Genomic DNA, 25801 nt, shown 5'->3' with positions numbered 1-25801 from the left:
TAAATTGTAGACTTTACCTGATTTATTTCCCACCTTTCTTTAACAATGCCTTAGCAAGAAAGAGAGCTAATAGTCGCACCTTAACTGTCCTTTTATTCATGTCTCCTACGTAAAGGACATATTGCAAAACTTTTGAATTAGTCCAGTGAAACTGTCAGAAAAAAAGCCTGTACCTTGCAAAAGGTGGGGTAGAAGATTTTATTTTTTTAACTCGTTCATATTGTTGGAAAGGGTAGAAAACCAAGTTTTACCAACGAAATTTCTCTTGGGAAACTTTCTGCAGTCAAAAAACTTCGAAAATTTCGGACTTTTTCAGTTTTTTTTCAAAATCTCAGTTTCATTTGCTCCTATCGCTTTGACATCTATTTTATTTTTTAAAGAGCACAAAATTCTCTACAAATTTGATTCTTACCATTTTTTTCTACTCCCAGTATCAAAGGCGCTACAGCGCGTCAAAAAATACCAATTTTTCAAATTTCGAGCAAAGTGGCAAATTATCTAATTTTTGAACACTGTTATTTCAGTTTCTATTTTTGTAGTATAAACATATTACTCATCATGTTATTCATTGGAATTTGTGAAGAAATTGAGTCGTCTTGCGAAGTGAGCGCAGTAACATCAGAACAGCATGTAGATGCAAGAAGTTGTCGCATCGAACGAGATGGCATAGACTTGCGTAAGCTGCGTGATTGGTTTTCAGTGCGCCCTCCCTTCCCTGAAAGTGATTTTATAATGGCTATCAGCAGTGGTGTTGTCGGAACGGAGGATGTTAATTGTCATATGTGTCACGAAGAGGGGGAAAAGGCATGAAAAGAATAGTTGGTGACAATTTCCACTATGTAAAGTTCCGTAGAAAAGATAAAGTTGTGACTCTCCTTTCTGCGCTCAATTCTGTAAAAGCTGGGAGCAGTAAAATAACTCCTGTTGATCCTTTAACTGTTTTCCAAAGGATTTGTTTAATGAAACAAAGTGAAGAAGAGTTAAAAGCCTTTCTGAAATATGAACTTGCTCCTTACCCAATGTCCCTATTCTCAGAAAAAGGCATGCGAAAAGGAACAAAATCTTCATTCTACAATGCCTTCGTTCCAAGGGAAGATGTGAAGTCAGGTGGACCGAGTAGATTTTTTGTCATTGATGGAGGGTACCTTATCCACAAAGTGACTTGAAACGTTTGCTTGAAGTCAATAGCCCAAAGCTATGTTTCTTACCTGCAACGTCATTGTGGATCTCAATTTGCTACTGTATTTGATGGGTACCCATGTGAGGGAGACAAATGTAGCACAAAGAGTGCTGAGAGGATTCGTAGGTCCAAGAAGCATTCTTCGGTTGACGTTGTGGTTGAATCAGAGATGGTGAACCAAGTCCCTCAGGACAAGTTCTTCTACAACGAACGAAACAATATGCGTTTGATCACACTTCTTAAAAGGGAATTTCTGGAGTGTAACATTGAAATGCACCAGGTACAAGAAGGTGCTGACGTTATGATTGTAACGTCTGCCATTTCAAGAACCAAAGATTTTGGAAGTGTTGTCATTATAGGAGAAGATGTTGACCTGCTTGTGCTCATGACCGGTTTGGGGCAAGGCATTGAAAACTTATTTTTCTTAAAGCCAGGAAGAGGAAATGCAGAAGACAAGTGGTTTTCCACATCTTAGAAGTTTGACAGTGAATATATTCTCTTCACTCACGCATTTAGCGGATGTGATACAACATCCGCATTTGTGGTCAAGGAAAAATTAAGTGCTGCAGTATTGTTGCGAAAAATGAACACCTAACCTCAGCGCTTTGCACGTTCAATAAACCACATACTACCCGTGAAGAAATAACACCAGCAGGAGAACGGGTTACTATCGCAGCTCCTGAATCCATAACTCAAGGTATTTCTGGTGACACTGAGGAACCCGGCCCATCAAAACGTTGGAAGTGATGCTCACATCTGTCACAAGTGCGCTAAAGTGCGGTATTACAAGTGTTACACACCCAGACCTGTCAACATGTTTTAGTAACTGACAATGCATTTTAATTGTTATAAAACTACTTATTTTTAATGTCAACTGGGTGGCTTTTATACACAAGAATAATTACCTACCTAATTAGGTTGCCTATTGCAGCTAATAATAGTTCAGTTTCCTGAGGCAATTTCTTTTGTGTGTGTGTGTCTATGTCTCTTAATGATGTATTTTTATATTTATAGTTTTACGAGGTGGCCCATAGTGAACTTCAGGTAGTGATGTAAGAATCACAATAGTTGGGTGCCCAGCAATCCTTATGTTGCATACAGAGAAATAGAATACCTGAAAGTGAGGTGGTAAATTCCAACATATAATATGATGTATAATGTATTTATACTACACAAACAGAAACTGAAAAAATAGTGTTCAAAAATAAGGTATCTTGCAACTATGCTCAAAATTTGAAAAAAATGGTATTTTTCGAGGCGCTGTAGCGCCATAGACATGGGAGTAGAAAAAAATTGCAACAATCAAATTTCTAGAAAATTTTGTACTCTTAAAAAAAGAAAATAGACGTCAAAGCGATAGGAGCAAATGAAACTGAGATATTTTGAAAAAACTGAAAAAAGCCCGAAATTTTCCAAGTTTTTTGACTGCAGAAAGTTTTCCCAAGCGAAATTTTGTTGACAAAACTCGGTTTTCTAATCTTTCCAACCATATGAACGAGTTGATAAAATAAACTCTTTTAACCCGCCTTTTGCAAGGTTTATCCGCTATTTGACTGGACTAAATAGTTGAGACTGTGGATTCAAAAAGTAATTTCACCTAGAGCAGGAAGCGAACACAATAAATATGATCATTTCGAGATGTCTAGATTTGTGGTGTAAGAGTTTCAGAAAGAAATGAAGTGCGTCATCCCAGATAAGGAAGAAATAATTTTATGTTTATGATGTAGATAAGAAAAACGGCCCATTTTGCAAATGAATGTTTATGTAGTTTCCAACCAAACATGTCTGAATTAGTCATACTAGACATCATTAGGAATGATGACATAAGAACCAAACTGTCATCACCAAGGAGAATGTTTGTTGCCAAAGAATCTACGACGTACAAAAAGGTTCAAAGGTTCAAATGGCTACAACCACTACGGGACTTAACATCTGAGGTCATCAGTCCCCTAGACTTAGAACTACTTAAACCTAACTAACCAAAGGACATCACACACATCCATGCCCGAGGCAGGATCCGAACCTGCTACCATAGCAGCAGCGCGGTTCCGGACTGAAGTGCCTAGAACCGTTCGGTCACAGCGACCGGCCGTACAAAAAGTCGCCTTTTGAATTTGATTATTGTACTGTCACTCTTTCTACTTCCCAGCAGTATTGTTTAGTGTAAAACCATGTGCACATAAATTCTGCGTGCTGTGGCGGATCTCCACATATATTCACTAAAAAAAAATATTCTGATGAATAATTCTCATGTCACGCTAAAGTGTTTTGTGCTAGGAACATTAACATTTGGAACAAATAGAAATTATTTTTTCAGAAATAAAGATAATGATATAGAACCTTCTTTATTTTATTTGTGTTGGTCAACGAAAAAGACGAAAGACATTGCATCATGTTACTCACTCTCTTGTCTTCGATACTTGTCTGGATGATAAACGCCATTGTACGCTCGATATAATTGTGTGTAAGTTCTGTAAAACTATTCAGAATATAAATAATATTTACATGTAATAACATTTGCTTTTAGTACAGCTCGCATCTCTCATATGACTGAATCAATATTTTGTGCAAATTTGTTGTTTTAGCGTATGCTCTGGATGGTGCACCATTTATCTTGCAGCATAGGTCGGCCATTACGCCGGAGAAACAATTATTAAATCATTTATTAAATGTAAATGTGAATGCAGGAGAGTTCTCTGTTTTTCTCATTCAATATTCTAAAGTCAGTAAAATTAAATTAAAGCTTCAATCATTAATGTTTTTGTTGCACTGAGTCTGGTAAATTTTCGATTTGCCGCTTAACGGCAGATGGGGAGAATCTCCTTACCTTTGCCTTGCTAACGAAAAAGAATTAAAACAGTTGATTACCTTTCATGTAAACAGAAATATCTCAGGTATTAATAGTCGTTTTAAAATTGATACATAATTAAACGAGTTGCCATCAGGCCCCCTGAGAACTAATTTTTATTACAACATTCCGTTGTGGAAATTGTTAAAAGCATCTCGGATTGAAGCACGCTTTATATTTCGAACTTCTGCAAAACTTTGCCAATCTTCGAGATTTTGCGTTCTTTTAAGTTTGGCATGCTTTTTTCGCTGCTCCCGCAACAGAGATCTTACCCGTTTTGTGTACCATGGAGGATCATTACCATCACTTATTAATTTGTGTGGTAGGTATGTCCCAATTGCCGTCGATACTGTCTCTCTGAAATAATTCCACATCTTTTCTAAGCTTACGTGATCAGATCTGAAGGAGTGGAGACTGCCTCATAAAAAGGCGTTAAGAGCATTTTTATCAGCTATTTTAAATAGATGTACTTAGAGTTTCGTTTTGATGGTTTTGGTTGTTACGGTATTCAGCCTAGCAGCAACTGCCTTGTGGTCGCTAATCACTGTATTCTTCATGATAGTCTCTATTTGTCCAGAATTATTTCTTGCTAAGAGGTAAGGTATGCTTTCGCAACCATTTACGCTTCAAGTAGGCTCATGAACTAATTGTTCAAAACATTTTCCTGAGAAAGATTTCAGTAGAATTTCGAAAGACGTTTTATGCCTGCCTCCGGCTTTAAACGTATATTTTTTCCAGCATATCGAGGGTATATTGAAGTCGCCATCGACTATAATTGTATGAGTGGGTACCCATTTGAAATGAGACTCTAGTTTTCTTTGAACTGTTCAGCAGCTATATCTTCTGAGTCGGGGGTCAGTAAAACATCCAATTAATAGTTTAGTGCGATTGTCAAATATAACCTCTACCCACACTATTTCGCAGGAACTATGTACTTCAATTTCACTACAAGGCAAACTATTCCTGACAGCAATAATGCTCCACCATTGTATCTAGTCTATCCTTTCTGGACACTGTTTGATCGTTTGAAAAAGTTTCGGCTGAAGTTATTTCTGGCTTTAGCGAGCTTCCTATACATATAACTATTTGAGCTTCAGTGATTTCTATTAGGGCTTGGAGCTCTGGTTCTTTCCCAACACATTTACGACAATTTACTACTAGAATAGCGATCGTTTCTACAACTACCTTACTGTGTTTTACTTGCCCTGCCGTAAAGACGTTTCACCAAATTGCGACGCCGTCGATCAGTATCCAGTGTCATCACGATGTAATTTTGGGTTCATAAAAGCTGAATGTGAGAATTAAAGACATTTCAACTTCTTGTTTAGTGGAGCTGATTCATAATGTCAGAAGTCAGTGTAAGGTTAAGGGGAAACTACAGCAGTAGTACGCTAAACACATCCATACTTGCACGTCCCACGTCGAGGCTTAATCGTTAGTTGGTGATGGAAACTGATTATTACATTCTAACAAACAAATTATCACAACTGGACGAATGTACTCCGACAGGGAATTCCATTCATCTGCCCGTGCTAAGCAACTTATTTATTAGAACTTATAAAAATTTCACAGCATAAAATATGTCCTGAACTGTGATTCTTGAGTTTCTCCCGGCGTATTTGATAATCAAAATATGCACGGGTGTACTGCCGGTCTACAGTGTCCAACGGGCACAATATTTCGGCGATCATACATGTCGCCATCATCAGGTGAACTGACGGACTGAGCTCCTGTGAACGTGCCGGCACGGAGATCCGTACACTATGGCTGCTCAGGGGCAACTGGGTTCGGTCGCGGCGGCGGCCGATTTAAATACCCTCCGCCCGCAGCGCGCTCACCCAGCCGTCTGCGCCCCGCGCCACGGTCGCGCGGTGGAACAGATTGCGACGACGTCTGAGATGACGTCGGTGTGATGGCTCTGTCCGCTGTGGTCGTCACAACTATACATTTGCTCGATTTACTCTTGATTAACCCGATCGCCGGTTCCCAAGCCTTGCTAAGATTATAGCCACAGTCACGGTTTATGAGGTCGTCATTGGTGCGAATTTCGATGGCCTCTCTAACAAAGCTGTCCCAGTATCTCGACGTCTGTACCAAACGCCTTGATAGCTTCACGTTGGGTGAGTCAGATATCATGGTGGGTTTTGACGTTGTTTCCTTGTTCACGAGGGTATCCCTGCGAGAGTCACTAGAATTGATTAGTCAGAAGTTTGACGAGAAGACTACTGAACTTTTTAGGCATGTCTTGACTTCTGCCTGTTCCCTCCCTATGTATTTTGCTCTAACAGAGCTTGTGTCTGTTACCGATACAATTTAGCGATCTGTTCCACTTTTTCCCGTCGAATCGCTCTCAATATCGTGAATTACCGATCTTCTTTCCTGCTTGGTAATTACCATCCCAACCACACCATTATTTACCCGAGACCCAACTCTACTGTTTCAGTCCTCCAGAACAAATAGTTCCTGATGTGGAGAACATGCTTCATTCGGGCAGTGAAAATATTCCTCTTTTCTAGCAACGGCGGAATCGTCGCAGGGAGCGTATGTTGCTATTATACCCACATAACTACAAAACAATTCAATCAGCAACTTCAACAGCTTCTCATCTACCTCTTCCTAATTCTTATTCTCAATCTCCATGTGTTCTTTACCAAAATAGACATCCCTTTGCCCGTTTGTCAGCACCACTGCAAGTAAAATACTGTTACCCGTATTTTTTAACATTTCCACTGCCTCTGACTTTCGTCTTCGTCTCCGAAAAAACTGAAATATCTACTTGCTATTTCTGAATTTCTGCTACCACCTCTCAGAATGTATTGATTTACCCCTGAATGTTTCACTTCCAATTCTATAAGTCTTTTTACAGCAATTTTCGTTCTCTGCGAGATTCAACGGTTTCCTTCGTTCTGGGATTGTTGTTGTTGTCTTCAGTCCTGAGACTGGTTTGATGCAGCTCTCCATGCCATACAATAAAGCTGCATGCCATCGGGAAAAATTACGGCTGTAGTTTCCCCTTGTTTTCAGCCATTCGCAGTACCAAAACAGCAAGGCCGGTTTGGTTAGTATTACAAGGCCAGATCAGTCAATCATCCAGACTGTTGCCCCTGCAACTACTGAAAAGGCTGCTGCCCCTCTTCAGGAACCATATGTTTGTCTGGCCTCTCAACAGATACCCCTCCGTTGTGGTAGCACCTACGGTACGGCCATTTGTATCCCTGAGGCACGCAAGCCTCCCCACCAACGGCAAGGTCCACGGTTCATGGGGGTAGGCGTTCTGGGATACGTAGAAATAATTCCTTTGCCTGTATACAGAACCAGTCTGTAGCAGAACTCCAACCTCGAGAACCATGGAGCTTTTTCTTCTGGTAAACATTATTGCTAGAGAGACTGCCTTCATTGCAGCGCGGGCCTTTGTGACCGAGCGGTTCTAGGCGCTTCAGACTGGAACCGCGCGACCGCTACGGTCACAGATTCGAATCCTGCCTCGGGCAAGGATGTGTGTGATGTCCTTAGGTTAGTTAGGTTTACGTAGTTCTAAGTTCCGATAACCTCAGATGTTATGTCCCATAGTGCTCAGAGCCATTTGAACCATTTCACTGCAACTGTGAGAGCCCTCTTTCCATCGCTCCTATACTAGCCCTACGAGCAGGACTGAATCATCCACCAGCTCCACCGTTACAATGGTCTGCATCTCAGCCTCCAGTGCCGTAGAAGCCAGGGATGCTCGTCGGGTACTATCACCCAGGCCAGATGAACCATGGTTTGTAATGAGATGTTACTCCTACCCCTCTTCTCTTTCAGCCAGGCTTGAGGTAAGCTACGACAGAGTTGCTGTTTTTCTTTGTAAGTATTTATTAAGAACTATCGTTAATTTCACAGATCAACGTTCTTGATATGGTAAAGTCAGTTCTTCTGACTTCTCATTTGACGCTTACTCATTTTATTTCCGGTATCTGATTGTTATTGTATAGTGCCTCAGGGAAGTGTGGTAGGTCCGCTGTTGTTTTCTATGTACATAAATGATCTTTTGGATAGGGTGGATAGCAATGTGCGGCTGTTTGCTGATGATGCTGTGGTGTACGGTAAAGTGTCGTCGTTGAGTGACTGTAGGAGGATACAAAATGACTTGGACAGGATTTGTGATTGGTATAAAGAAAGGCAGCTAACTCTAAATATAGATAAATGTAAATTAATGCGGATGAATAGGAAAAAGAATCCAGCAATGTTTGAATAATCCACTAATAGTGTAGCGCTTGACACAGTCACGTCGATTAAATATTTGGGCGTAACATTGCAGAGCGGTATGAAGTGGGACAAGCATGTAATGGCAGTTGTGGGGAAGGCGGATAGTCGTCTTCGGTTCATTGGTAGAATTTTGGGAAGGTGTGGTTCATCTGTAAAGGAGACCGCTTATAAAACACTAATACAACCTATTCTTGAGTACTGATCCAGCATTTGGGATCCCTATCAGGTCGGATTGAGGGAGCACATAGAAACAATTCAGAGGCGGGCTGCTAGGTTTGTTACTGGTTTGGTCATCACGCGAGTTTTACGGAAATGCTTCAGGAACTCGGGTGGAAGTCTCTGGAGGAAAGGAGGCGTTCTTTTCGCGAATCGCTACTGAGGAAATTTAGAGAACCAGCATTTGAGGCTGACTGCAGTACAATTTTACTGCCGCCAACTTACATTTCGCGGAAATACCACAAAGATAAGATAAGAGAGATTAGGGCTCGTACAGACGCATACAGGCAGTCATTTTTCCCTCGTTCTGTTTGGGAGTGGAACAGAGGAGAAGATGCTAGTTGTGGTACGAGGTACCCTCCGCCACGCACCGTATGGTGGATTGCGGAGTATGTATGTAGATGTAGTTAAAAACTTTATGTAACTAATTAAACCAGATGAGTCTGCCATTTAGGCACAAATCTGAAAAAAAAGTTTAAGTAGCGGTCAAAAATTTTCATTTGAGGATGTTGCTGCAACATATACAGCGTTAACATGTATAAAAGCGACAAACTGCAGGAACGGATTCCTGACTGAGAACGGAGGAAAAAGATCCTATGAACACGTGTCCAGAAATGAACGGTGTGCGTGCAACGACAACAAAGTCCAGGAACGAGGAACAGAGCTATATCGAATCCACATCTCAACGGATGTTCAAAGTGGCCTCCATGGTATGCAATGTACGCGTTCAATTGCTACACTGTTTCGCACGTTTCGTTCTCTCTCCGAATAGCGTCACAGGCCTCGATAACACGCTGTTGAAGGGCCTGCAGATCAGGAAGTGGTTCACCATACACAGCGCTTTTCAGATGCCCCAGAGGTAAAAATTCAGAGGGTTTTAAGTCCGGCGATCCAGCAGGCCAGCCTCCGCATCTTATCCAACGTCTTGCATAGATATTGCTGAGATGTCGGTGAACAGTAATGCGCAAGTGGGGTGGTGCTCCGTCATGCAGAAACCACATAACATGTCGTACTGCCAAAGACACATTCTCAAGCAGTCCAGGCAGACTATTCCGCAGATTTTTCCTCAGTCGCGGCGTTGTGGAATAAGAACTGGTCAAAGTATGTGATAGACAATAATCTCTGCCCACACATTGATGCTGAACCGATGCTGAAGAGACATCTCAACCATTCCCCGAGGACTGTCTGTAGCCCAAAGTTGACGATTATTCCGACTGGTGATGGCAGTTATGGCATAGGGTTACTTTGTCGGTAAAGAGAACTGATGACAGAAAGGCCGGCCGGTGTAGCCGAGCGGTTCTAGGCGCTTCAGTCTGGAACCGCGTAACGGCTACGGTCGCAGGTTCGAATCCTGCCTCGGGCATGGATGTGTATGATGTCCTTGGGTTAGTTAGGTTTAAGTAGTTCTAAGTTCTAGGGGACTGCTGACCTCAGTTGTTAAGTCCCATAGTGCTCAGAGCCATTTGAACCATTTTTTAATGACAGAAATTCCATAATTGCGATGGTTTGGCGCCAGAACCTTAGATAGTACGACTGTCATGCTGGATAGACGTAATTGTACTTTGGCTTCCACCGTATTGGCGGGCCACTTGCCTGGAGCTTGTACTAGGGTTTGTCTCCGCATCCTGTAGAGGCCTGTCCTCTAAATCTAGCGTACGAGCAGTTCGCCGCCTCCCTACACGTTCGTTTGTCTGGAAGGCCGATGATCACACAAACGTCCTAAAAGGGCTTGACATGTGGTGCGACGTGATTGGAGTCTATGAGGTTACATGTTTTGGTATAGCTGTGCCACTCCCGACCGTTTCCATCTGCTTAACCGTACACAAACACCATCTCGCCTTGTTCCCAACATGAATTCCGAACCATTCTGCTGCTTACATTACGCTGCGTGAATCGCACATCCCGTAACACACAGCACGTGGTCAGATGAACTGTCATTCGTCAGCGCCATCTACCGTGGCAACGACGCATTTCTGGACACATGATCATATACACTACTGGCCATTAAAATTGCTACACCAAGAAGAAATTCAGATGATGAACGGGTATTAATTGGACAAATATATTATACTAGAACTGACATGTCATTAAATTTTCACGGAATTTGGGTGCATAGATCATGAGAAATCAGTACCCAGAACAACCACATCTGGCCGCAATAACGGCCATGATACGCCTGGGCATTGAGTCAAACAGAGCTTAGATGGCGTGTACAGCTACAGCTGCCCATGCAGCTTCGACACGATACCACAGTTCATCAAGAGTAATGACTGGCGTATTGTGACGAGCCAGTTGCTCGGCCACCATTGACCAGACGTTTTCAATTGGTGAGAGATCTGAAAAATGTGCTGTCCAGGGCAGCAGTCGAACATTTTCTGTATCCAGAAAGGCCCGTACAGGACCTACAACATGCGGACGTGAATTATCCTGCTGAAATGTAGGGTTTTGCAGGGATGGAATGAAGGGGAGAGCCACGGGTCGTAACACATCTGAAATGTAACGTCCACTGTTCAAAGTGCGTCAATACGAACAATAGGTGACCGAGAGGTGTAACCAATGGCACCCAATACCATCACGCAGGGTGATACGCCAGTATGGCGATGACGAATACACGCCTCCAATGTGCGTTCAGTACAATGTCGCCAACACGGATGCCACCATCATGATGCTGTAAGCAGAACCTGGGTTCATCCGAAAAAATGACGTTTTGCCATTCGTGCACCCAGGTTCGTCGTTCAGTACACCATCGCAGGCGCTCCTGTCTGTGATGCAGCGTCAAGGGTAACCGCAGCCATGGTCTCCGAGCTGATAGTCCATGCTGCTGCAAACGTCGTCGAACTGTTCGTGCAGATGGTTGTTGTCTTGCAAACGTCCCCATCTGTTGACTCAGGGATCGAGACGTGGCCGCACGATCCGTTACAGCCATGCGGATAAGATGCCTGTCATCTCGACTGCTAGTGATACGAGGCCTTTGGGATCCAGCACGGCGTTCTGTATTACCCTCCTGAACCCAACGATTCCATATTCTGCTAACAGTCATTGGATCTCGACCAAGGCGAGCAGCAATGTCGCGATACGATAAACCGGAATCGCGATAGGCTAAAATGCGACCTTTATCAAAGTCGGAAACGTGATGGTACGCATTTCTCCTCCTTACACGAGGCATCACAACAACGTTTCACCAGGCAACGTCGGTCAACTGCTGTTTGTGTATGACAGATCGGTTGGAAACTTTCCTCATGTCATCACGTTGTGTGAATGCTTTGAAAAGCTAATCGTTTCATATCACAGCATGTTCTTGCTGTCGGTTCAATTTCGCGTCTGTAGCACTTCATCTTCACGGTGTAGCAATTTTAATGGCCAGTAGTGTACAATCACTGATACGGTGACATTCGTGCCTTTCCGACGTGAATTTACTAAATGCGGAAACTTGAACCATAGCAGGGATATTTTCGAATGCATTCAAACAGGACCAACGTGCTGTTACGCTTAACTTACCTGCCGAAGCACAAACGCCAATAGACATCCATTGGAGAATGGGGGATGTGTATGGGACAGCATGTCCGTCGAAAACCACAGTTGTGGAATGGTGCCCAAGCGATGCTGCTGCTTCATAATACGTCACATCCCCGTATCACAAATGTCGTAAAGCAGACGTTGTACCACCTCAAATCGGAGACACTCAAGTACCCGCCGTATAGGGCTGGTCTCTCCCCAAAGGAGTGTTACGGCTTCGGTCCCTTAGAAAACGCCTCGAAAGGTCGACTATTCCCGCCGGACGAGGATGTGCAGCAGGAAATTACGGACCTCCTCATTTAGCACGACAAGGTGTTTTACCAAGTTGTGATATTCAACCTGGTATATCGGTGGGATGACTGTCTCAAAACTCGCAGCTATTTAGCATGATTGGCATACCGATTCTGGACTGTATGGCCACCGAACGGAGACTTTTTGATCGCCCTATCTAATAAAAAGGAAGTACCACACATGTATGCCGCTTAATTCTTTCTTTCTCATAAACGATGATAGGAATATAAAATTTTCAATTTCCTTCGCGCGTAATGAGACACCAATTAAAAATGTTTCAAATTATAACAGTAAAAATTAGGCAACACCTGAAAAACAAGAAGGAAAAAGGCTACAAATATACTATACGGCGCAGAAGTGGTTTGTTCTAAATTTAACGATTGTTCCATTACATTTCAATGTTCGAAGATTAAAATTCAATTTCACAAATGGAACATCTCCTGATTATGGTGTCTCACAAATAACTGATTTGTTTCAGAAGACCGGCCGCTGTGACCGAGCGGTTCTTTGCGCTTCAGTCCGGAACCACGCTGCTGCTACGGTCGCAGGTTCGCATCCTGCCTCGTCATAGAAGTGTGTTATGTCCTTAGGTTAGTTTGGTTTAAGTAGTTCTAAGTCTAGAGGACTGATGACCTCAGACGTTAAGTCGCATAGTGCTTAGAGCCATTTGAACCATTTTTGTTTCAAAAGTTGTTACACACTGTAAGTAAAATAAAACAAAATAGCTTCGTAAGTCACTGCTTCCTTCAGTTGCAAAGCGCGTTCTGTCATTCGATCTTTGTGCTCAAAAGGATCTACAATTGGAGTGTGAAGTTAAAGGATCTACAACTGAAATGTTTTTTCCATAATTTACATGATTTTCCCGACAAAAACTTGGATAGCACGAATGATTTTCCAGACAAAACCTTGGATATCACAGCTGTGTGGAGGATGTACTCCAAAAGCGCTTACCAACCATCTTCAAGATCAAATAATGTCAAGCGAATGGGTGGTTTAGACCGCCATCAGTAGGTGCTGCGAAGCGCACAGCACATTTTGCATGACTACCAACCACACTCGACAACGCAGATGCATTGTTTTTTTTTTTGTACAGTAGCAGTTGCAACCTACGTCCTCAGTTATTTTCTGGATGTACTCGTATTCTAATCTCTGTTTCCCTCTACAATATCTGCCCTCCACATCACCCTCTAGTACTGCAATAGTTATTCCCGGATGTCCTGACAGATGTCCTATCGACCTGTCCCTTCTTGTAGTCTCTGTTTATCATACGTTCCTTTCCTCACCGATTCTGTGGAGAACCTCCTCATACCTTCCCTCTTCGATCCACCTAATTTTCAACATTCTTTTGTAGCACCACAACAGATCCTGCAATTTTTCTTTACTTTCACTGAGGATGGCAGTGTCTTCAACGAATCTCGTCACTGATAGCCTCTCACCTTGAGTTTGCATTCCACACTTGAAATTTTCCTTTATTTCCGTCGTTGCCTGTTCGATGTATAGATCCAACAGTAGGGGCGAGAGACTACATCCCTGCCTTACACCCTGTTGATCCGAACACTTCGCTGACCAACTCTACAGTCGTTGTTATGAAGAAACGAATTAATCGCATTTTAATGTTAATGTCCCAAAGGGGGCGGGGGGGGGGGGAGGTTTTGGAGGGGTTGTTACGATGCGGGGTGGGAGAGGGCGGAGAGCTGGGACTGGTTAGCAGACCGATGATGGCCCAGGGAGGCTCGGCTGTCAACATAACACTTTACTTTATTTATACAGTTGTTTTACGTCTGAGCTGGGTAGAGATCACGCCAAGTCCAGGTGGGGAGAGCCAGGTGACCGGAGAGACGACAACCAGCGTCCATCCGTTTGACTGCAAGCTCGCGCCCGGCTTCGCTCAGTGTGTGTGGCACCTACCTCGTCGCGTGAGTTGTGCCACAAACACAACACGTGGCACACAAAGACGTTCGGAATTCCTGCTGTGGTAGCCAGTTCTGCAATGAATGTCTCCATCTCAGCATCCCAGTGACCGTTGGCGTGTGCGACAGAGGAACAAGGAAATATATTAAACTTCTATTATAAAGCTGGCTAGAGGTGAAACGCTGACAACTGTTTTAAGGTTGAAGACTGTGCCCTCCTGACAGAACGCGCCAACAACATTTGCCTTAAAACGTGACTGAGATTTACTTTTGTAACAAAAACATTACACTCGCTATAATTCCATAGACAGGAAGTATGAAATTCTTGCATTCTACAATCGCTAACCTGGCAAGTATTACCCTTTCTTGCACATGAAAAAATGAATTTGTTTCCATCGATTTCTAAATGATAAGGAAATCGATACCGCTGTGGTCATCTGGTTGAGTTCCCATAACCTTTCTACAGTGTTTTTCTGTCGGAGTTACCAACTTCTAAACGCAAGTCGAATAGTAAAAGTTGATTAGCTTTATTTATTTATTTGTTTCATTTATATTAAACGGACTTATTTTCCAACTGTATGCCTTCCTACAATGAATAACTTATTTTCCGAATTTCATTCCTGTTATCTTACCAAAAACACAAAGATACCTATTTTTCAAAATGTTTTTCTTTACTAGACTGGTCTAGCGCTATTTCTGCCATTTTTGAATCAGATCTATTTCTTCTGTGTCATGTTTTGGCCTTCAAGGGATTTCAGACAAATGGTATGTAAGAATCGCCTCTGCTTGTGTTGTCTTCGGCAATGTAAACGACAACCTTGTGCATAATTCTTTCTGACTCCCTGTTCTTAATATCTATCTTCTTGTCTATTCTTCTGTGTATGTTGACTGGCTGTATTTGCTATTGTTTTTGTTTTAGTATTCATGCCTTGATCTGTAAGTAGTCCGTAAAGTACATGGAACCAAATTAGGCTATAAGATAAGGAACAAGTAAGAAAAAGCAAATCGAACTCCACTGACAAATGTATTTTTATTCAAGTCAGTAACAAAATCGAGTACAGGATTGGGTTAATTTCTTCACAAACTCAATTTATAGATCGTAGTCTTTCGTCGTTTAACGAAGAATATTTCTACACCCGCTATTTCAGAAACAATTGCAGATGTGGAAACTGCTTAACAGCTTCTCTATGGTCCCTCGTGAATGGATCTGTCAATAATTGATCGCAATCACTAGCTAACAGCACGCAGCACCTGGTGCGCGAGCGGGGACGTCAGAGAACGTGATGGCGCCTGGTTGACTGATCATACCACAGGGCGAGCAGTCCGACCATAGAAGTTGACGGTGTTTGATGTCACACTCAGTGGCCCAGCTGCCGATCGGCCTACGGTACGAACAGGGACGCCACCGAAGTTGAAGATGTTGTAAGCAGGATTCACTGGTACTGCTGCCTGCTGGACAGCGGTAGATACAGGAATTCCATCAAAGTTGATGGAGCTTGGATACTGGCTCTTGGGTGGTGCAGCTGGCGGCGCCCATACGCGGATAGGAACGCCACCGAAGACGACGGTGTTTGATGACTGGCTGCGTGGGGCGGCGGAAGTGCCGGTGCCTGCAGATAGCCTCACCGCTGCCGCAGATGGACCGACAACGGTATACACTGGAGCGCCGGGGATGTAGCCAGCGTCTGCCCGATCCGAGGTTGTCAAGAATGCTCCGACCTGCACCGATAATACTGTGAGAGCTTTGTGGACAACATAGTTGTGGAGATGAAGCAGCGATTAGAAGATTAATCAATTATTCAAAAACAGTCTTAATCCCATTTATTATTATTATACCGCCAACCGGTTTCAACCCGACGTAGGGGTCATCTTCTGGACTTTTACGCCATTGGTCGACTGCTGCTGGTGTCACTCCTGTCTACATAACGGCAGGAAACTATCAACAGGAGTGACACCACCAGCAGTCGACAGAAGATGACCTCTACGTCGGGTTGAAACCGGTTGGTGGTATAATAATAATCAATGCGATTAAGAATGTTTTTGAATAATTGACCGTGAGAGCTGCTGGTGTCTCAGAAAAATAACTATATCACAGCCACTCTTAATTTCACTATTTATTTGGTCATAAACTGTTCACTTAAATCAAAGGAAGCAAAGAGGTTTAACAGGGATGAAGTTAGCGATGAACTTAACCTTCATCTGTAGGACCACGTAGTAGACAAATTACAGCAATCGTACTACACTGAAAGCAAAGCATCACATGACATACGAAGAAATAAAGATATAATAAGCAGACTAGCGCAGAGATATGGGACATTATTCGCTAGTATTAAACACCAAGCTTAACTACTCTTGTTTCACTTTCGTTTATGTTCATCTGATAACATTTCAAGTCGTTACGCACACTGCGTTCGCTGCTCTTGCAAGGCTTCTACCGCCTATGAGAGAATTACAGTATCATCGGCTATGGCTCTTATTTTTGGTCCGTGAATTTCCCTTCGAAATTCATCCTTGATTTCCCCTGCTGGTTGCTCATTGCACAGAACGAATAACATCGAGGGGACACTACAATTCGGTCTCACTCCATTTCCAACTTCCTCAATACTGGCCATTAAAATTGCTGCACCACGAAGATGACGTCCTGCAGACGCGAAATTTAACCGACAGGAAGAAGATGCTGTGATACGCAAATGATTAGCTTTTCAGAGCATTCACACAAGGTTGGCGCCGGTGGCGACACCTACAACGTGCTGACATTAGGAAAGTTTCCAATCGCTTTCTCATGCACAAACAGCAGTTGACCGGTGTTGCCTGGTGAAACGTTCTTGTGATACCTCGTGTAAGGAGGAGAAATGCGTACCATCACGTTTCCGACTTCGATAAAGGTCGAATTGTAGCCTATAGCGTTTGCGGTTTATCGTATCGTGACATTGCTGCTCGCGTTGGTCGAGATCTAATCACTGTTAGCAGAATATGGAATCGGTGGGTTCAGGAGGGTGATACAGAACGCCGAGCTGGATCCCAAAGGCCTCGTATCACTAGCAGTCGAGATGACCGGCATCTTATCCGCATGGCTGTAACGGATCCTGCAGGCACGTCTCGATCCCTGAGTCAACCGATGGGGACGTTTGCAAGACAACAACCACGAACAGTTCGACGGCGTTTGCAGCAGCATGGACTATCCGCTCGGAGACCATGGCTGCGGATACCCTTGACGCTGCATCACAGACAGGACCGCTTGCGATGGTGTACTCAACGACGAACCTGGGTGCACGAATGGCAAAACGTCATTTTTTCGCATGAATCCAGGTTCTGTTTACAGCATCATGATGGTCGCATCCGTGTTTGGCGATATCGCGGTGAACGCACGTTGGAAGCGTGTATTCGTCATCGCCATACTGGCGTATCACCTGGCGTGATGGTATGGGGTGTCATTGGTTACACGTCTCGGTCACCTCTTGTTCGCATTGACGGCACTTTGAACAGTGGACCTTACATTTCAGATGTGTTACGACCCGTGGCTCTACCCGTCATTCGATCCCTGCGAAACCCTACATTTCAGCAGGATAATGCACGGTCGCATGTTGCAGGTCCTGTGCACTTTCAAAAATGGTTCAAATGGCTCTGAGCACTATGCGACTTAACTTCTGAGGTCATCAGTCGCCTAGAACGCAGAACTACTTAAACCTAACTAACCTAAGGACATCACACACATCCATGCCCGGGGCAGGATTCGAACCTGTGACCATAGCGGTCGCGCCGTTCCAGACTGTAGCGCCTAGTAACTCTTTGTTCCCTATATTTTTTACTCCACTACCTTCAGAATTTCAAAGATTCTTTTCCAGTCGACATTGTCCAAAGCTGTTTCTTAGTATACAAACGCTACTGACGTAGATGTTCTTTTCTTTAATCTCCATTCTAAGACAGGTCGTCAGGCCAGTTTGTCTCCGCTTTTACCTATATTAGCATGGCAACGGAACTGGTCGTCCCTGAGATCGGCTACTGTCAATTACGCATCTAAGTATTTAACGCAATAGCTTAATGAGAGAAGCTACTGTTCTGAATCAAACTATCTGGAAACCTGTCCAGAGGGATTTAGTCAGGCACTCAACATCCACTGTTACACACTGTCTCCTCCAGACCTCCACGCCCCATGCTCGTCAACTACACGTTTCTCTAACTTTCCCGCATGTTAGCTAATGTCACCTACTTACCTTCCTTAAACAACACCTTCTTCTCCTCTTATCTCAAGGAATCTAACTAAGAAGGTTCTAGACGTCCTGCCATCCTCTGATTTTTTCAGCCGTAATATTTTATTTCAACCATAGTTATGGTCGCAGTTAAGTCAACTTAAGACCCTTACATTCTAGATGAGCGTTCGTACATTACCATCCGATAATCCTGATTTAGTGTGACGTGTTTTTCATAAGACAAAAAGTTGCCAGGTCCGTTTTACTCGACAGTTTATTTCTCCTGCTCCTCATCCAGCCGTTGTGTTTGACTGCCTGATATTAACAAAAAAAATCTCACCAAGTGAATCAGGGGCTGGTTCCTTGAGCAGAGCCACTGTCAACCGACAACAGGGCAGCATATTAACCCCTGGACGCTCTCAGTTGCCTACAAGTGGTTCCTCTAATAGACGTGTTTGGCATTTTGACGTTTAAAAGAGCGTTTTCTGGCGCTGAATGTCTTTATAGGGGCCTGTTGCCTCATATTTCTCCAGTCATGGGCAGTAACGTTTCCGGAGTGTATTTTACCTTTTAAACCTTTCTTCAGTATGATGTTTCCTCGGACTCAGAGCTTAGCTCCACTTCTACTACGTGAAATGCTCTATAGCATCCACCTACATTTCCTGAGAGTAAAACCTTAAAGATGAAAATCAAGTTCACTACCTAATGCTAAAGTACTAACGCACGTGTGAAGAATTTTCGTCTGACATTTAGAATATGTACATGTAAAATCTGAAACAGTATTGTTGACGAAAGAAAGAGCACAGTTTGGACCGATCAGTTTTGAGACAATCCGAGTCGCGTTGTGCAGCTGAGGAAGGCGATTCCCTAAAATTAATAAGCACCTCATCATCATCATCAGGATTTCCTTCCAGCGACCCGGGTAGGAACTTGGTGAGCGATATGCTGCCATTAGTTTCTGTTCTGGTATAGCTTTTTCCCCTCCACTACATACCATGTTACTCCTTTCCTAATGAGATCTTCCTTAACCTGGCCTGTCCATCTCTTTTTACGCAGACCAATTGGTCTTCTTCCTGCTACCTCCATCTCCAATAATTAGTTGTAAATTTTAAAGTTAGTAAAGATTTTACTGTTTCTAATGTCAAACTACGTGAGTTATTTGTCTCAGTGGTTACAGAGTGCTTTATCTAGCACCGAGGAATACGGCTCTGGAACTCTCATTTAACAGCTGAAAGTTTAAATAAATCCATAGGAAGATATAACAAATACGTTGGCGATGATACCCAGGAAAAGAAATGTTACCTACTATACCTATTCCAAAGTTTTCTTCGTTGCTTTTGATTGCATCAACATCTTACACTACTAAGACGATTCCTAGAAAGTATTGCAAAACGTTCAAATCGTTCAAATGGCTCTGACAAGGGAACCTCCCCATCGCACCCCCCTCAGATTTAGTTATAAGTTGGCACAGTGGATAGGCCTTGAAAAACTGAACACAGATCAATCGAGAAAACAGGAAGAAGTTCTGTGGAACCGTGAAAAAAATTAGTAAAATTTACAAACTGAGTAGTCCATATGCAAGATAGGCAACATCATGGACAATGCGAACTCAGCAACGCCGTGGTCCCGTGGTTAGCGTGAGTAGCTGCAGAACGAGAGGTTCTTGGTTCAAGTCTTCCCTCGACTAAAAATTTTACCTTCTTTATTTTCGCAAAGTTATGATCTGTCCGTTCGTTCATTGACGTTTCTGTTCACTGCAATAAGTTTAGTGTCTGTGTTTTGGGACCGCACCGCAAAACCGTGCGATTAGTAGACGAAAGGACGTGCGTCTCCAATGGGAACCGAAAACATTTGATCGCAAGATCATAGGTCAACCGATTCCTCCACGGGAAAACACGTCTGATATATTCTATACGACACTGGTGACGGCATGTGCGTCAGATGACAGGAATATGTTGTCGACCCACCTAACTTGTACACTTAGCGAATGGGTAAAAAGATTCTTCTACCTTGCCCGATTTAGGTTTTCTTGTAGATGTGATAATCACTCCCAAAATAGTGATGAAACATAAGAGTTTGTCACATAAACTGAAAATAAAAAAATTAACTTTTCACTCGAAGGAAGACTTGAACCTAGGACCTCTCGTTTCGTAGCTGCTCTCGCTAACCACGGGACCACGGCGCACCTAAACTCCTACCGTCCTTGATGTTGCCTATCTTCGCATGGACTACTAAGTTTGTGTATTTGACTAATTTTTTTCATAGTTCCACACAACTTCTTCCTGTTTTCTGGATTGATCTGTGTTCAGTTTTTCAAGGTCTATCCACTGTGCCAACTTATAACTAAATCTGAGGGGGGTGCGATGGGGAGGTTCCCTTGTGAGCACCATGGGACTTAACTGCTGAAGTCATCAGTCCCCTAGAACTTAGAACTACTTAAACCTAACTAATCTAAGGACATCAGCAACATCCATGCCCGAGGCAGGATTCGAACCTGCGACCGTAGCGGTCGCGCGGTTCCAGACTGTAGCGCCTAAAACCGCTTGGCCACCCCGGCCGGCATTGCAAAACGTGATTGCTTGTTCATGAGAAAGGTATGAACGCTATTGTGAAACAATGATTTACTTATATACAACGGGCTGCTGAGGCCTTAAATTTCTTTACAGATTTAGACCTCTCTCAGTGAGCCTTTCCTACGCACAGTATCTTGAATGTCTTCTAGTAATGTGCAGTCCTCTTGGCTATGGTACACGATGATACTTCCATTGGGGTAAACCTTGAGTTTTTCCACAGACAGACAACTGTAAAAGCTCATTCAACAGGAAAACCTTTGATTTGTTCAAACCTAAAACTAATATCTCACCTTATTACATTCATCGAGTGACAGCTGTCGCAGAGTCGGAGTGAAGTTGGCTAGCCCGTCGGCGAGAGATGCACAGTGAGCAGTGTCTATAACATTGCTGGAGTGAGCGAAAATGTCAGGTGAGAAACTCTCTACAGAAAGACCAGTAAACGGCCAGCTCATGGAAAGACCAAACTTGCCCTTGTTAGAATTGGGAGTTGGGTATGTCATTGTAAACGGAAGGCTCACACTGTCACTGTTGGCTGGAGGGCTGTAGAAAGGCCTGGTACAAAGCCAATGGTTGACGGCATTGTACAATCCAAGCCCAGTAGAGGTAGGGGCAAGGCTACTGATGGGATAGCGAGGATCACTGGCGGGAGAAATCTCTTCTTGGGAGTCAGCAGAGGGACTCGCTGGAATATTGCTGGTAGGAAGATCCCCAAAGGAGGAGCTAGCAAGTGAATCAGTTTTGGGCGTCTTGACAGGTTGAAATGCCTCAGGCATATCTACACTAGCAATATTGTCAAGACTTTCAGAAACGCTTGCTTGGGAGTTAACAGAAGAAGTGGCACGCAAGTTACTGACAGGAAGATTCTGAAATGTATTGCTGGCAGGTAAGTCATCGCTCAGCCTTTGAACAGGTTCAGAGACACCGGAGGTTTCCAAATCTGGGACTCTCTCTACATTATTAAGGGACGGAGATCTCACAGAGGGACTAACAGAGTCAGGTGAGTGAATTTTACGAGCAGAAGAGAGATTTACCGGACTGTTGTCGTCTAACACGCTTTCAGAGGAACTGCAAGGTCCTTCGGCAGACGGAGGCAAGTTGGACGTCTCGGAGCTGTCAATATCCTGAAGACTAGCAGCATTCTTAGGAGGTGACGCCATTTCATACTGACTAATGGAGCCAGTTGATGGCGCTTGGCCACCAGAAGCCAGAGCTAACGTACTAATGGCATTCAACTTGCTTTCTGAGGAGCTGTTAGGTCTTTCGGCCGAAGGAGACGAGTTGGATGTCTCGGAGCTGTCAATATCCTGAAGACCAGGAGCACTCTTTGGAGCTGACGACGTTTGAGTGTGACTAATGGAGCCAGTTGAGGGCGCTTTGCCACCAGAAGCGAGGTCTACTTTGTGGCTGGTGTTCGACATGCTCTCTGGGGAACAGTCAGCTTTTTCGGCGGAAGGAGACGAGATGGAAACTTCGGAGCTGTCAGTATCCTGAAGACTAGCGGGATTCTTTGGAACTGACGACGTTTGAGACCGACTAATTGAGCCACCTGAGGGTACTTGGCCAGCAGCAGCGAGAGCTATCTTACTGTTGGCATTCAAGTTGCTTTCTGTGGAACTGCTAGGTCTTTTGGCAGAAGGAGAGTTGGACATCTCTGAGCTGTCAATATCCTGAACACTAGCAGCATTCTTAGGAGCTGAAGTCGTTTGAGACAGACTAATGGAGCCAGGTGAAAGCACTTTGCTACCTGAAGCGAGACCTACTTTAGAGTCGGTCTTCAACATGCTCTCCGGTGAACAGTCAGCTTTTTCGGCGGAAGGAGATGGGTTAAACGTTTCGGAGCTATCAGTGTGCTGAAGACTAGCGGCATTCTCAGGAGCTGGCGACGTTTGAGACTGACTAATAGAGCTATCTGAGGGCACTTGGCCACCAGTTGTGAGAGCTATCTTAGTACTCGCTTTCAACTTGATTTCTGTGGAACTGTCAAGTCTTTCGGCAGATGGAGCCGAACCGGAAATCTCGGAGCTATCAGTATGATGAAGACTAGCAACATTCGTGGGAGCTGACGACACTTGAGACGAAATAATGGAACCAGTCGACGGCATTTTGCTACTGGAAGCAAGATCTATCTTGCGATTTATATTCAAGCTGGTTACTGTGGGAGTGTCAGGTGTTTCAGTGGAAGGAGACAGGCTGGTCCTTTCGTAACTGGCCGTTTCAGCCTCGGCCGATTCACTACTAACTAGTGTGGCGTCTTCAGCTTGCATGTTGGTTCCAATTCTGTCTTTCAAGATGACCGCACCGGATTCTCTTGTCTTTGTCGAGCATGGTAAGGGCTCAACTTCAGACATGCCACCTGGCCTGGCGATGGCAGCTGCTAGCACTGCACTCAGGACCATCTGTAACAAAAGAGGTTATAGTGTTATTTCACACAGCTGCTGAACAAAATGAGACTGTGATGCTTCCACCATATAAAGAAGCTATTCGTAAATCTCATGTAATGTGATACATTAGTAATGCATCACAATACAACCAAGGTCAATTATCTGGCTTGCGTATATCCAAAACACACACACACACACACACACACACACACACAGAGAAAGAGAGAGAGAGAGAGACAGACTTAATCTGAAAACTTTAAAACACGTTGATATAAATATATTTTTTCTGATAGTACCTCTGTCGAAGAGTTATTCACTTCTTTAATTTACTTACAGTGTTTGGCTCATATTTCTTGTAATTTTAGCTATTTTTATTTAGCCTCTGAAGCAGGTATCTTTTTTCCCGTCAGTGCTTTCAGTTGCTTAAAAGTCTCATTTTAAATTTTCATTTCATCTGCGTAGGTAACTTGTACTCTTAATTCAACGAAGCCTGACATCGATATTCCTCTTTCTTTTGATAACTCTATTTGACAAATAGCTAAGAAGTTAATATTCTTCTTAGAGTGAAATGACAGTTATTGTCAAGTCATACGTTAAACTGTATATTTATAATTATCAGTCTGCCTCTATAGCTGAGTGGTCAGCACGACAGAACGCCATGCTAAGGGGCCCGGTTTCTATTCCTGGCAGGGTCGGAGATTTTCTCCGCTCAGGGACTCGGTGTTGCGTTGTCATTATCACCATCTCGTCCACATCGACACGCAAGTTCCCAAATGGCGTCAACTCAAAAGAGTTGCACCAGGCGACCGGTCTACGCAACGGCAGGCCCAAGCCACACGACATTTCATTTCATTTCTGTGGCATAGGTGCGAAATGAATAAAGAATATATGTGACAGTACTTTTAGTATATGCGGGATTTATATAGTAGTACTTTAGGTATCAAGTGTTTCGGTGTCACTGTTGTCCCCGACGAATACAGCATTACATGCTCGTTTAAGATCTTTGCTTCACCGTAGACACAATGTTACTACGGACGCAAGATCACATTTCGCATCGTCCATAAGGTTTCAATTTCTCCGTACTAGCTCATCTACCTTTTTAGAGGTAATTGTTTAGCCTGTTTGATGTTCTGTTACTACATTGTTCGTATGATACATCTTTCTCTAACCATTTCACCTACTTGTCTAAAGTACACAGACTGAAATAAGAACTACACTGATCGGACAGAACATTATGACTACCTATCCAATAGCCAGTATGTCCACCTTTGGCACGGCTAACAGCGGCGATGGGTCCTGCCATGAAAGTAATGAGGCTTTGCTCGCTGGAGGGAGATGGTATAACACCTGCACACACAATTCACCTAATTCCCGTAAATTCCAAGGAGGGGGGCGATAAGCTCTGACTCCATGTTCAGTCACATCTCAGATGTATTCGAACGGGTTCATATCTGGTGAGTTGGGTCGGGGGGGGGGGGGGAGGGGGAGAGAGCGGTAGCAGATCATTTAGATCTTGCTGCTGTATTCCTCAAACCACTCCATCACGTTCCTGGCCTTGTGACGTGACGGATTACCTTGTTGAAAAATACCACTGCCATCGGGAAACATGATGGTCTTGAAGGGGAGTACGTGGTCTGCAACCAGTGTCCGATAGTCCTTGGTCATCATGGTGCCTTGCACTACCTTCACTGGACCCATGGATGCCCTCGTCAGAACATAATCGGGCAGCCGCCTTCTTATCTCCGCCCTGTAGAACAGGTGTCAAGGAGCTGTTACCATGGATACTACAGATTCGCGCCCTCTCATTGACGCGATGAAGTAGATATCGGGATTCGTCAGACCATGCAACGGTCTGCCAGTGCGCCCACGTCCAATGCCGACAGTCACGTAGCCATTTCAGTCTCGTTGCCGATGTCGTGGTGTTGTCATTGGCACGTGCATAGGTCGTCGGCAGCGGAGGCCCATCGTTAGGAGTGGGTTCAGTGCACTGTGTGTTCACACATATTTGTGCTGGAACATTAGGGTCTGATGTTAGTTCCACCACAGTACGCCGCCTGTCCTGTTTTAGCAGTCTTCCTAGCCTACGACATCCGACATCTACACTCCTGGAAATGGAAAAAAGAACACATTGACACCGGTGTGTCAGACCCACCATACTTGCTCCGGACACTGCGAGAGGGCTGTACAAGCAATGATCACACGCACGGCACAGCGGACACACCAGGAACCGCGGTGTTGGCCGTCGAATGGCGCTAGCTGCGCAGCATTTGTGCACCGCCGCCGTCATTGTCAGCCAGTTTGCCGTGGCATACGGAGCTCCATCGCAATCTTTAACACTGGTAGCATGCCGCGACAGCGCGGACGTGAACCGTATGTGCAGTTGACGGACTTTGAGCGAGGGCGTATAGTGGCCATGCGGGAGGCCGGGTGGACGTACCGCCGAATTGCTCA

General features: G+C 44.0%; 1 protein-coding gene across 1 annotated transcript in view; it reads right to left on the bottom strand.

The window, feature by feature from the left end:
* The window catches only part of LOC126474264 (mucin-17-like), a 123556-nt gene that overhangs the window by 11435 nt on the left and 86320 nt on the right, over positions 1–25801 (bottom strand). The window contains exons 6-7 of the mRNA XM_050101729.1: positions 21260–23365; positions 15515–15925 (exon numbers count right to left, since the gene is read on the bottom strand). Coding sequence (XP_049957686.1) covers positions 15515–15925; positions 21260–23365 — 2517 coding nt within the window. The remainder of the gene's footprint in view (positions 1–15514; positions 15926–21259; positions 23366–25801) is intronic.

The sequence above is a fragment of the Schistocerca serialis genome, chromosome 4, assembly GCF_023864345.2.
Source record: "Schistocerca serialis cubense isolate TAMUIC-IGC-003099 chromosome 4, iqSchSeri2.2, whole genome shotgun sequence".
NCBI lineage: Eukaryota > Metazoa > Arthropoda > Insecta > Orthoptera > Acrididae > Schistocerca > Schistocerca serialis.
Note: the sequence above shows the minus strand (reverse complement) of the source record. Positions and strands in the feature narration are given on the sequence as shown.